The 14,347-nt window shown below is 37.3% G+C and overlaps 1 protein-coding gene across 1 annotated transcript in view; it reads right to left on the bottom strand.

The window, feature by feature from the left end:
- The window catches only part of IMPG1 (interphotoreceptor matrix proteoglycan 1), a 60,288-nt gene extending 51,320 nt beyond the window's left edge, over positions 1-8,968 (bottom strand). Inside the window, exon 1 of the mRNA XM_063331120.1 lies at positions 8,902-8,968. Coding sequence (XP_063187190.1) covers positions 8,902-8,968 — 67 coding nt within the window. The remainder of the gene's footprint in view (positions 1-8,901) is intronic.
- Positions 8,969-14,347: the final 5,379 nt, after the last annotated feature.

The raw sequence follows: 14,347 nt of genomic DNA, 5'->3' as shown, positions 1-14,347 counted from the left end.
TGACTGATAAATGAGACATACTGCCTTCACAATAAAATAATTATTAATTAAAAGATAAGACTTATTTAAGGGGAACTGCTGAAATAGGACAAGAGTAAAACTTATCAAAATGGGTTAATGCAACAAAGGTCACATAAACGTGTTGTTGTGATCCAATTAAATATACAGCAGGGCCAACAGCTCCTGTGTTGGTAATTCAACCAGTAGCAAAAGTACAGAGAGAGGTAATATCCTAACTCTTCAGTCACAGTCTCCTCCTGTCATGGGAGCAGTGAGGACCCCAAATTCTAATGGCACTTGCCACTGACAGACAGGATGCCCATGACACGTGCTTTCCTTCTATTGCTTTTTTAATGTTTTTTGTGACGCATTGCCTCAGTCCCAGTTGCACAGGAAGGGTCTGACTGGATGGAAGTGGCTTAGATGAACAGGGACAGATTAAAATATAGCGTGGCTTTATCATCAAATGCAGCCTAGATCCTGTGTATGAATACTAGGACCAGCACCTATTTTATCCCAGAGAAGCGTGCAACAACTCTACCTTCCCATACAGATGTGGAAGCAGAGGCCCTTTCCTTGTACTCTTGCTGATGTTTGGGGATGCTTTGCCAGTGCTTTGTCAGACACTGTAGCTCTGTTGGCTGCTGTGTCTGACTGTCACAGTCAGACACTGTGTTTGCATTGCATTTATAAACTTGTTTTCACAACCTTGAAGGCTCACAACTTTAAAAATTTGAGAGTATGGAATATTAGAAAACCTTAGAAAAATTAATACTAATATTTAATCTGCTCAGGTCTTGTCTCTGAGAGCTCAGTGCCCTTAAACACAAGATTCTATGTTTTGCTTGTACTTATCTTTGGGTCCAATATATTCTTTGACTATTTTTATTGCACACAGTGAAAGAACTTTGAGAGGAATTGCTGAGGGGGCTCAGCCCCAACAGTTGTTGCATCCTGATAGGTAGTGGGCCTTCAGCAAGGCAAAGTGCAAGGTCCTGCACCTGGATCTTGGCAATCCCAAGCACAAATAAAAGCTGGGTGGAGAATGGATTGAGAGCAGTCCTGAGGAGAAGGACTTGAGGGTGTTGATTGATAAGCTCAACACGAGCCAGCAATGTAAGCTTGCAGCCCAGAAAGCCAACCACATTCTGGGCTGCATCAAAAGAAGCGTGGCCAGCAGGGCGAGGGAGGTGATTGTGCCCCTCTACTCTGCTCTCATGAGTACTGTATCCAGCTCTGGGGCCCCCAACATAAGAAGGATGTGGACCTGTTGGAGTGAGTCTAGAGGAGGGCCATGATGATGATCAGAGGGCTGGAGCACCTCTCCTGTGATGACAGGCTGAGACAGTTGGGGCTGTTCATCCTGGAAAAGAGAAGGCTTCGGGGAGACCTTATAGCAGCCTTCTAGTACTGAAAGGGGGCCCACAGGAAAGATGGGGAGGGACTCTTTATCAGGGAGTGTAGCGAAAGGATGAAGGGTAACAGTTTCAAACTAAAAGAGGGACAATTTAGATCAGATATCAAGAAGAGATTCTTTACTGTGAGGGTGGTGAGGCACAGGAACAGGTTGCCCAGGGAAGTTGTGGATGTCCCGTCCCTGGAAGCGTTCAAGGTCAGGTTGGATGGGGCTTTGAGCAGCCTGGTCTAGTGGGAGGTGCCCCTGCCCGTGGCAGGGGGGATGGAACTAGATGATCTTTAAGGTCCCTTCCAACCCAAATCATTCTATGTTTCTATGACTCAATGATTTATCTGGGAGCTAACTGGGGTAGCTGAGGCACGGGAGAGAACTCAGTTTGGAACTCACTTCTTCAGGTTTAGTGCACTTAGCCAGTGAACTACTGGGTAAGAGGGCAGTATCCACTACTGTGGGGATGTTTTGCTAAAAGATAAAGAACTGATGTTGATGCTTGGCTTCCGAATGTACACTGGCCAGAGGAGAATGCCTGTGTTCCTAAAAGAGAGGAAGAGGACTAAGGAATTTATATTAGGAATTTATGTTACTACTAATGTAAATATTTTACTTTTTATAATACTATTATATTTTATATAATATAAATATATTACTACTAATATTTATATTAGTAGTAACTAATTTTAATTCTTTAAAATTGACAATGATGACCTTGGCATTTCCTGTTCAGTATGTTGTCTTGTGTGAATGCCGTTCTTAAATGTCACTAAATAGTATCTAACTGTGGCAAAGAGCTATGGGGGCTAGGTCCAGCCCTCCAGCCTGCAAGACCCTGTGGACTGATGTCCACTAGTAAACTTCCTGCACAAGTACCACAAAGCTGGTGTCTGTGCACCCAGCACTACAGAAGCTTTCATGTACCTACCTAGTATCATGTGTTATGCACAAGTCAGCATCACCTTACATGTCAGAGTGGTGCTAGGCCCTGCCTCTGCAGTGGGGACTTTGTACCGAAGACAAAATACATATGATGCCTGTATCTCTTGCTTGGATTCAGCGTGACAAAACACCACCTGCGCATGTTCAGAAGCTGTGCTCAAGCTCTCTGTGACATAGGCGAGGGGCTCCAGGGTCCTGAGCAAAAGGTAAGTTCTGTAATTTTCAAGCTTTTAAAGACTGTGTTCTTGTTTTCAATTAGGTCTGTACCAAGAGATTTTCCTTCTTGAGAATTTAGGAAAGTGGTGGGTTTTCATAAATCCTGCTTCTTGGCAGGAATGTGTGATGATGCTCCTTTAAACATTTATGGAAGATGAAGCATTTTATTACTGTTAACATAGTACTCGAATAAGGCAAGTCTCCCATGAATCCTTATGTGATATATTCCTGTTGTTGTCCTTATGTTAAAAATACTAAATGGTATAGTGAAACAATCTACACCTCAGAATATATATGGAAATAAATCTGGAGAATAATGTGACAAATTGTTTTGAAATATCTGGTATAGCAATGATAGTAGTAAATGTCTAAATTTTAAAAAAACTCCCAAAAGTTTTGTTCTAATTGCGTTACTTTCAAAGCTAGGAGATAGCATTAAGTAATGGTTCTTTTGCAGAACCTTTTAAATTAACCTGGATTTACATTTTGGTACCAAAGATCGCTGTTGTCATGAACCAGTGTGCTTTGGAATTTCAGTAAGTGTCAAGAATTTCATTTCTGCAAGTAGGTAACACTGAGAAAAGAAACTGGATATCATAATCCCTCAGCTGTTCCCCTTCTCCACAAATCACAAATCTGTGTAGTTTTCTATGCCAAGCAGAGAAACACAAACGTTAAACCAACAAACTGCAGAAAGAAAGCTAAGAAGATAATTTGAAACAATTTTTATGAAGTTTATTCTTAGGCCTTACAACAGCGTTCCTCTCTAGATAGACAATTTGGTAACATCTTTGAATTATGCTAACTATACAATTCATGGCAAAATAACTATGGTGAATTACCTACCTATTATAGATTAGAATAGAAAACATAATATGCCACTCGTAAGATTCTCCTGCTTTTGTGAATATAGTTGTCATATACTGACTAACAATGAATCTCACGCTCACAATAAATGCAGTCTGTATCAACCACAAATACTGAACATGCTGAAAGTTTTATGAGTCAACACATGTGATTATGACACATTTCCTTCCTGCCTGAAAGAGAAACTCATGTTTTCCTTGACATCATATGTCTCATTTAAGGTAGAAATGTATACCATCTCTTTCAGACACATAAGCGCAAGTTCTGGTGAAGACTCCTCCTTGTTATTCACCAACTCTACTAACCACTGATGCTGTATATTCATGGAGAATATACAAGGCAGTCGATGACTTCATTGTCAACATCTGAATCCTATAACAGTCTGCTTAAGGTCCAGGACCCAGAGCAGTGTTGAAGAATGATTACTTTTAATGTTGACATATGAAACATGTATCTACTTGTATTTCCTTGGCCATCTTAGAAGCATTTGACCTGAAATACTGTTCTGTTACCTGAAATGTTTTGCATCAAAGGATGCAAGAAAATGCTTTAAAAGTTTGAGTAGTTCTTGGAGGGATGCATCCAATCTGCAGTGCACTCCCTTGAGCACCTCTGCTATTAATTTTTTAATCAGTTTTACTTAAGACATACAGCCATCCTCTGAGAAAGTCAGTGAGACAGCATAAATTCAAGTTCCAGTGATATTTTGCCATGTATGTCAACATTTCAAGAACTGTGATGGTATGGGTGAAAAAGCTGTGGTGCAGAATGGTTTTATTGAGGTAACTATATTCAAATATGATGATGATTAGAATAGTTGGCACATGAGAAAACTTTCAGGAGTCAGAAGCCACAGTGCCATCTCTTTGGTTGAACTTGTGTAATTGGAACTGGTCAATTTTACTCAGTTTTGGGACACTCATCCTGAAATGCAATCTACAGTCTGTGGTTAATTGACTCCATCTCATTTTGACATAGAGTGACTTGGACTTAACCTTATTTAACTTAGTTATGTGTCAAGCTACATAGACCAAGTTAAGTTGGGAGGACACCTAAAGGTCACCTAACCCAATTCCTTGCTCTAAGCATGGCCAACTTCAGAGGTAGATGAAATTGATCTAGTTTTGAGGGAGAAGAGGAAAGGCAGAAGAACTTGATTAGAACCTCAGTAGAGGTTCTAACTTGATTAGAACCTCAGTAGCCCAGTAGAACCTCAACACTGAAAAGATAAGCATGGTGACCTAAGTACAGTTAGCTATGTAGCTATGAGTCTGCGTCCTATTGATTTGCAGACATCGATGTGACTAGGCTGTTGCTTTGAGAATCAGCCTGCTAAACTCTGATGTTGTCCCCCTTTATGACTGCAATGCCTCTTACAGGCCAGGGCTTCAGTTTCTATGTTACGTGTCAAGTCCTCATGCTTTTGAGAAATGAGGATGATAGTGTTACTCTGTCATAGAGGTCTATTGTAAGGTTAAAATTTGTGGTATGCTTGCATACAATGATAAGGCATGCTATAATTAAGTAAGGGTATATAAACACACTTACACTGTGGCAGGCATCAGGGTACTCCCAGGTGATTGTTGGTCTTATGTTTTCCAGATATGCTACTATTCTGTAGTGTCTGTCCAGGAAATAGCAGCTGATAGTGACTAAATGCCAGTATATATGTATATACAGACAGACAGATAATTCTTTTTAGGAAGGGTCTGTTCAATATCACACATTCCTAAGGGGAAGAAATTGTTTGAAACACAGCTGGGCTTGCAAAGTGCAAAGTACATGGAGTGTGCAGGATAGTGCAACTAATTCCTGATAAAAAAGGAAGAATTGTGTGATAGAGAATGAGTAGAAGACTCTCATTTTAATCCTAAAGGGACTGGGAATAGGATAGAGGTACAAAAGCAGAGGGGAAAACATATATTTAAAATATTTTAAAGCATCAAAATACAGTAGAATGCATACATAGTTTTCTTTCTGGGAAGAAGACACTGTGTTTGCTAAATCTGATGAATGTTGGCCATATCACTAAACAATAATCTGACTTTCTAGCAGGTATAAGGCTCCAAGTAAAGTTACTTTACTGTAGCCCATTAATTAATGTTCTGTAAAGGAAGAAAACTTTTTATTATTAATAGTGATCACCTTGTCCACAGTTGTTTTCAGAGAGAAAATCGACACATCTAACTGTTCATTCATATATAGTTCACTAATCACTATGGTACGGGTGTGATTATACCTGGAATTAATCTTTAAGATTCAGCAACAATATTCTAGTATTTTTATTCAAGTTTGGCTCTTAGGCAGGAAATAGATAAGATTAAAATTTGCATATCATTTAGTGTTACGTTTATTTGGGGAGGAAAAAAAGTTTTACTTTTCATTTGTTTGTAAGCACAACCAGGAAATCTAGCTTTAACTTGATAATTCTTATTTTATGGGTGAAAGTAGAAAATAATCTTAGTGCAAAAAGCAGATGCTTTTTCTTTCTTTCTTTCTTTGAAGCTTTATGTTCTTTGACTTCCCTTTCCCTTTGGCACAAATTTGCTTAACCCTTTTTTCAAGGGCAATTATAGTAATGAAGATCTGCAACACTTACTGCTGAATCGGAACAGCCGACCGGGAAGGGGTAAGTCAGAATGAATTAAAATGATTTCATAGAGCAGACACAAAGCCTTTGTGTCCTAAAGAATGACTGAGTAAATAGAGGATATTTACTTGCTGAATAAAAAATAACACTAAACAGCCTTGAACGCTCTCTGGCTCCCTTACATTCTCAGTATCAAGTGTTAGGATGTACCCAGCATCAATGTATAGTTTTGGGAGTTCGAAGCTCCTCTGTATTTTTCTGGCTAGTTTGGGTTTTCAGTGTTTTACAATTCAACAGGTAAAAGGTACTGTCATATTTTGTGCGTAGATTTTTTTTTTCCATTGCAAGGATTTTATCCCCTTCACTTTCCCTTCCCGTTCTTAGAGACGGTTTGTGTCAGGACAGTGGCAAAGACCGAAGTTTAACTCCTGAGGTCATTTCCTGGATTCTGGCACTAGTCATGGCCAAAGATAAACACTCTTATCTCTAAAGTCTTTATGTTGCTCCCTACGGTTTCCTGTTTGTTTACGGTGGAATTGGAGGTGCTGCTGGACAACCTCCCAAATGGCTGGGAGAAGGACTTTTTTGGTGCTAAAATAAGGAGGGGAAAGAAGGATCAAAAGACCTTTCTGAGCAAGGCCCTTTTTTGGTAACCTGAAATGTAGATGTGTGTTAAACAGGAATTTGGATTCAATGTAGTTTTGTTCACAGGGAGAAAAAAAAGCAACTGATTAACCCTATAAATATTTAGAGATTATTAGTTCTATGTTTTTTCTTTTAAAATGGGAATATTTTATATCTTTGTCTCTTGTTTCCGAGTTGACATGTACTGCAAACTTCAATAGCCCTTAAAGCCTCAAGTTATCTATGTTAGGATCACTTCTGAATGATTAATATATGCATTCAGACTACTGGGAGACCTTGTGTAGTTTTCAAAATATTTTCCGTAAGTATCTGACCCTAATGCTAAGTCATAAAATAACAGCTCTGGAAGCACCCTGGCTTTGGAAAAGGAGTTTCTTAACACAAGCATTAAGTCTTTTGAGATTTGTGTGCTTATATTTGAGATAACATAGTTTTAAAATATACATGGCATGACTGCATGACAATAAAAAGTAATTATCATGCATTTGCTCATATCACATATACTTTATAAAACTGGTGGGAAGGAATTTTTCCAATTATCTGTCATATGCATGTATCAAAAAAATATTTTTTCTCCTCAAAGCCATCAAAAATGAGAAAATTCCGACTGCTACATAAGCAAGATGCTATGTGAAGGTTATTATTCGTCATTGCTTCCTGAGTGTTGATAAACATTCTATGCACCAAATCTTCTGATACATCTCTTAGGGAGATAACATACAGTTCTGTACTCCTCTCTGTCAAGATATTGTCCCAGAATTTTGCTGAAGTCTTTTATGGGAAAAGTATTGTAACATACAATCACAGTTTGCAATGGGCAAAACTATGTGACCCCACTTTTTACATTATCACTTTCTCAGTTCATAATTATATATATGGACTCTAATGATACCATTAAGTATGCAAGAACTACCTGAAATTAATTCAATCTCTTTCCATCATAGAATATGCAACTTAAATGCAAAAGCAGTGCATTTTGATATACCTTTTCTTCCTGTCAGACATGAGCTATCACTCATTTTCTCATTTTTTGTCACATTTAAAAAATAACATTAATGATTAAATGACATTATTTACATGGAATTAAAAAGTAAAATCAAAGAACAACAGAATATAAATGTATTGTTAACTAATACATTACTTTATCCCCAATATTTCCAATATTTTCTCAGTACTGTAACATTAGAGAAGATTTACATAATTTCAGTGAGATACAAGAACTGTGTTCTTTATTTTTTAAAGAAAATCTGTGCAAATAAAAGCAAGACTAAAAGAAATGTGATGCGTAAATAAAGCTTTCCCAGTAGTAATGACAGGAGACTATGTTTCATACTGTCTCTTTAACAAATATTTAAATACCATTGAGGAGACTTTTCTTTTATCATTTTACATTCTTTGCATTTAATTAACATGCCTGAGATTGACATAAAATAGGAGGTCATTCACTTGAGCAAGCATAAAGCAGTTGTAATGTTGGCTTTTAATTCAATTATATAAATACCAAAGCATAGATGGAAAAGTTAGTAAGAAACTTTCCCCAAAATTAAACATGTTCCCCAAACCTCTAAATCTATTGACTATTGAACTGAACAGGGAAAAATCACGTCACCATCTTTTCTTTTTTGTTGTTGAAGAAACATTTAAATTCTTGTGAACCTTTAAATGTTTTTAAAAGCATCAATATTTAGCTGTTGCTTTCTTGCAAATAATTTTGCAATTATTATTACACTAATCCTTACTATTATTGCTATTTTTTGTATATGTATATGTATGGTTTATTCCTCCAGAATTTGTGTATTGAAAAGTTTTTGAAGTTGTTTCTGACAATGGCTAGTAAATACAAAGATACACTTTACTGCTTTCTCTTCATTCCAAGGATCGTGGATCATCTTTAACAATGTCAGCACTTAGGTGTTCTTTCAGCTATTTTTTCCACTTCCGTATAATTGTTTTAGAAATTATATTTTTTCATAACAAAACATATGCAGGTAAATCGAAACTAAATGACATCTCTTACAGAGACTGTAAAGCCTGGGAAACACACATAAGATATATTGCCAACGTTTCTTTTTCCAGCTTTATAAGAGTGTCAGTAACTTTACTGTCTCTAGATGAATTGTCAAAACACCAAATTCCAAAGAAAGAATTCTGTAATGTGAAAATATCCTGATCTTTCTTTTTTTTTCCAACAATTGCAACGTAAATTAGCATAACCTTTTATATATGAACTTACCTCTGCTTCCCTGAACTTGGAGAGCAAGGCAAATGATCAAAAATATTAATCCAGTTTTCAAATGCATGCTGTCTATTGATCATTCACAGTTTTCAAGAACAATCATGCAGGAAATAAGAATATTTAAGTCAAGTAGAAGAAATTTTTTTTCTTAAAGAACTAAAATCCCCAAGCGTCTTCCCTCTTTTTTTACTTTTCAGGTGTCCCCAGCCTTGAACTGCATTGAATTGCAACTAGGCGAAGAGTGCAACAGGTGCCAGAATGCAAGAGCTGGACAAACCCCTCCAACGCACACACTTCTAGCCTGGGAGACTGGAGTGGTAAGACAAGAGTGACGAAGTTTTTTAAAAAAAGCAGTGTCTGTTTCTGGAATAATCTGTTTATCTGCTGCTCAGACATAATCCCTCTTACGGTCCAGCTGGAAGAGCTTTCTTCATCTTATTAACCTTATGGAGCAGCATCTGTCAACCCCAGAAGACTTCAGTAGCACCATGGTAAACAACGGAAGTCTCTTCTAGTGCCCATTGCCTTTGAACGTTGTTCCTTGGGGCGTTCTGAAGGTATGGCATGTGAGCAGAGGCGAAATCACGGGGAGAGTTATGGTGCTATTTCCAAACCAATGATCATAAAACCCAGGGAACTTCCTTTGAAGAGGACGACAGCTTTTCCTGAAAGAATGTACTATACTCAGCTTTTCCACCGCGTATGTCTTGGAAGCCCCTCTCCCTTCTCATACCGAAAGGTTGCTGCTGCAATATTCCTGTCAGAGCAGTGATGATGATGTTCTGTGACAGCAGTGAAATGGTGTGACTCAGCAGTAAATTGCAGCAGTGTTCAGGGCTGGCACAATCTGATGCCAAGCTGGGAGTGGGGGAGGGAAGGTGCCGCATGGAGGGACAATAAGAAACAGTGGTGGGAAATGCTGTTTCAAGCACATAGCTATAACCAGGCCAAGAATTGGCAGTGAGTGATTACACTTTTCAAACAGCTCTGTTCCGGTTTCCCAAATAACTATTCTGGTTACGTATTTGGCATGTGTAAGTGTGCAATACTTACTTTTTAATTTCCAAAACGTTTTTTTGTGTTGCATTATACCTAAATAAGATACCAGATGGGCATTTGTAATGGTCTGTCCCCTGTAGAGATTTGTTGTGCGAGTGTCCTTTAACGTAGGAAGTATCTAGACTGGCAGCAAGAATCTTGTTTTCTAGCACCGTAAGTACAAGTTACTTTAAGAACAACCTTCAGTTGAACCCAATCAGTATTCTATTTTTACTCAGGATTTAAACAATGGTAACCTCTCTCCCTTCCCGAGGTTGCTACTACGGAGTTGTTAACTACTCAGACCAGCTAGTACAGAGACTAGGCTGGGACCAAATAAGATCTGCTTTTTTTCTTATTTTCACTATCTTTTTCTGATTTTCAGTGCTCATTTTAATGCTTTATGTATATTGTTTCATGCACACTATTTTATTCTTCTAACAAAACAAGAAGACCTTGCCAGCAGCACAATGCCAGCATCTATAAGCATGTTATAATTGAAATATGAAGTGACCGCAATATGTTATCTTATTTTCAGTTGCTTCAACTCTCAATCTGCAACAATTGGAAGTTTAGGAAATTTTTATGAGGGTGGTGGAATCCGCTGTTTCCGGTGACATCTGAAAGTGCAGGATTGGTGAAAGTCATAGATTATTTCCTCAGAGCACCATAGACAGCAAACTCCCTATGGAATTTGGTAGGAATGTGATCCTGTAATTCCATTAGGAATCTAATTTAAGCATCAGACTAAATTTTGAAAATGTGCAATAAAGAGATTTGCTGCAGACACTTGTTAGTGAAGCCTGAGCCAGGAATCAGAAATCCTTTATCAAAACTTTCATTTAAAAACTTATTTTTGAGCCCTTCACATGTTGGAGAAGACAAACATTTAATAAAACATACTCTTAGAGATGAAGGAACAGGAGCAATCCTAGAATACACCACAGTGTTGTTTAGTGTCAAGTTACGACATAGGGAAAATATTGAACTCCATAGGTAAACTGGGACTAAAAATTTGTAGGGCAGAAGTCTGCATACTTTGAGATGATGCCTAAATAATGAATATTTCAAGCTGTTTTCTGTTAAGGCAGTGCCTTCTATGTATTTCCCTTTAATTAAGAAATTTTGTAACTAACCTTGATAACTGCCACAGTGAAAGCAAACAAGAATGATAAACACTCATTAAAGCTAAAACGATATTATCTAGGGACCACTCCATCTCTAAGTACTGCAGTCTTTAATTATAGGTCACTGTTAATTAATCTAGCAGTGCTTCTTCTGGTTGGTTTGCTGTCAACAATAATTATATATTGTTAAAGAGGCGATTAAAAAAATTCTACTGAAATTCAATAGTGCATTACAAATATACTACCAAGACATGGGAAGGGCAAAACTATGCTAAAATATCCATTCACCCAGGATAAGTGCTTGTAAATGGGTTAAATCAGACCTGTTAATGGTCACCTCAGAGAATCACTACACATATCGAGAATAATACACTGATGTGCTGTTTAAATACAACTAAGGCTGTTTCCTTTAGTTGCAGAAGAATGACAATTTAGACCATCAAAGACTCCATTTAGACTTTTGATATAAATTGTTGGTAAGTCTGGGGCTCAAGGCATTGTCACATAAAGATGATCTAAAAGTTGCTGTGCACAGTGCTGAATTGTAGGTACACTACACAGATGTATAAATTAGGGCACCAGACAACTCATGTTCCCCATAAAGGCAAGTCAGATTCTATACCATCCCAGTCAGAGTCTATACCATCTAAGTTTGACTTCTTGTTTTAGTTGTCCTGAGTAATTTCTCCTACTGGTGTAGCCAACTGTTTTCCTTATAATCTCCATGCTGCATTTACCTGAGAGACCTGTCCCACCCTGAGGAAGGGGAGATCTATAATTATGAAGTACCTTTTAAATAACCTCAGGTCTCTCTCTGGTATTCATTATTTCCATAGTTAGATCGGTACCTGGCAGCAAGCGCACACCAGGGATAGCTTTCGCCTTCTGATTAAGACTGAGGAAACCCGAATTATTCTACTCCCCTCTTTGCTGTTGAGTTTGGCCAAACCAAGCCCTGTCTCAGCCTCCATATCTGCGAATGGAGAAGATGACCCTGAAGAGCTATAAAAGCCTCTGTAGAAACAAAGAAGATAATACGTGCAAGCAAGAATGGCTTTTTCCCCCTTTCTCATGCATTAAAATGTAGATAATATATTTAAAAAATATTATTTTAAATTTTAAAATTGGTATTTTATTTTTAGATGTTCTGGTTTGCATATCAAAGTTAGGCATCATCAGTAGTCCTGTAGTGGTTTTAAAGAGATTGTCATGAAGAACACAAATTGCCTTTGCTCTTTGAGCTTTCCCAGTTGGGTAGTATTTGTATTTTTCCCTCCACTGCTGCCCAGCCATGATGTTTCCTTTTTCTTACTGAACTAATACAAGATCTATATTTAGTCAGTAAATTAAACCAAATAAAAAAGATAAATAAACACATATCTCTCAGGACAGTTAAAAAATACCTATGTTTTGTTTACTGTTTTTGCTTTTATTTCATAGACAATTCCTCTTTCTGGTGTCTCTCATTAGTAGGAGGTAACAAATACGATCACATCAGGGAAAGCCAGTTTGAAAATAAGCAAAATACTTTCTCCCTGACAGAACTGATCAGCATCCAGACATTATGCTTGCAAATGTCCTCGTATTTTTCAGATCAATTATTCTTTAAAACCTGTTCTCTGGAAATTCTTACTTTCTTCCTTCAAAACTGAACTTGGACAGTTTATCCTGGAAGAGCGCCATATAACTCACTTTGCTGATGGCCATAGACAGTGATAGCATTGGGAAAAGGCACTACATTTCTATTGGAGTGTCATTAAAATAATAGTAATGCAGCAAATGTTGTGGAAATGAAGTTACTTTTTAGTCTGGGTAAATGCCGGAAGTGGAGTAATAATTTGGTTTAGAATAAAGTAGTAAATTTGAATTGTGAAAAATAACCAATAACAGATACCAGTGACCCAGGAGTTCAAAAGAAACTTGGAGATTAAGGTTCTGAGTTGCTGACTCTGAAACTGAGTGTTTTAATTGGCCTCTATATGAAAGGAAAGAGCTTTCAGAAAGGTTATAGTACAAATCTGGAGAATTGTCCTTCAGCAAGTCTAACTTTTGTACTAGGCAAATTGATAGAAACCATAATGAAAGAAATAAGCACAATAACAAGAATGATATGGCTGATACAGTATCCTTAGACAGGCAACAGTTTTTGATGATGCACTTAAAGAAACTAAGCTGTCATGGAGTAAAAAAAAATAATCTTCTGTATTAATAGCTTGTTAAAAGACGAGAAGTAAGGGAAAGAAATAAGCATTTCAAAGGCTAGGTGTTACCATTAGGTTTTATGCTGGAAGAGGTACCAAAATTTGCTGATGGTGAAGAATTGCTCTGATTCATTAATAGTGAAAAGATGCAAGCTTGTGTGCTGCTGCTGCTGAATGTTGATAACAAAGCTGCAAGTAAAATGTGTCCATGGGAAAAAAAATAATGCTATCACTGAACAGATAATTTTTTGCTCTAAATTAGGAATAGCCATTTGGCAAGGAGAATTTGAAAGAATAATTTTCTGATAATGGCAGCTCAATCTTTAGCCATGATCAAAAGGAGAAATAGAATAATAATGATTTATTAGAAAGGAATAGAAAGGAAAGCAATTTTTTTAAAAAATAAAATGGTATATCATATATAGTTAATGACGCTCTGGTCCTGCAATAGCAATAATACCTAGTAAAACTAGAAATGTTAATGGGATGGTGGCAAGGATTATCAGAGGGATGGAATGGTTTCCATATAAGGAAACATTACAGAACCTAGGAGTTTTTGGCCTTAAAGAGAGATGACAGAAAAGTTGAGGAAATAATTAAATTACTTAGTTTTTCTCCTAATATGAGAACAGGGAAATACCAAATTTAATTTTCATGCATCTATCATCTACCTGCTTCCCGAGCCTTTTATATTTTTGGTCTCCGCAGATTGCTGGGACAATAAATTTTCCAATTTAATTATGCTTTTTATGAAAATTTGCTTCTTTATATAAGGATCAGAAGGAATTTGACAAATTCATAAACACTAGGTCCATCAAGGAATGGTATTCACATGCTGTTCCAGTTGCAACCTCTTGCACAATGTCCATTAATTACTGCTTGTCAAATACTGCGGGCAAGCTAGGAATTGGATCACTTTCGCTTGCCCGTTCCTTATATTATTTCATTATCCACTTATTGGCCATAAATATAGGTAAGATAGTAGATTAACTGGGTCTTTGATCTGATCCAACATGACTACTGTTAGGAACTGAGCTGTAGTCCCTAACTCAGACTAACCTGCCGTTAACGTGAAGC

Source organism: Chroicocephalus ridibundus, chromosome 3 (assembly GCF_963924245.1).
Source record: "Chroicocephalus ridibundus chromosome 3, bChrRid1.1, whole genome shotgun sequence".
NCBI classification, from domain to species: domain Eukaryota; kingdom Metazoa; phylum Chordata; class Aves; order Charadriiformes; family Laridae; genus Chroicocephalus; species Chroicocephalus ridibundus.
The sequence above is the reverse complement of the archived record's forward strand: the minus strand, read 5'-3'. Positions and strand labels throughout refer to the sequence as shown.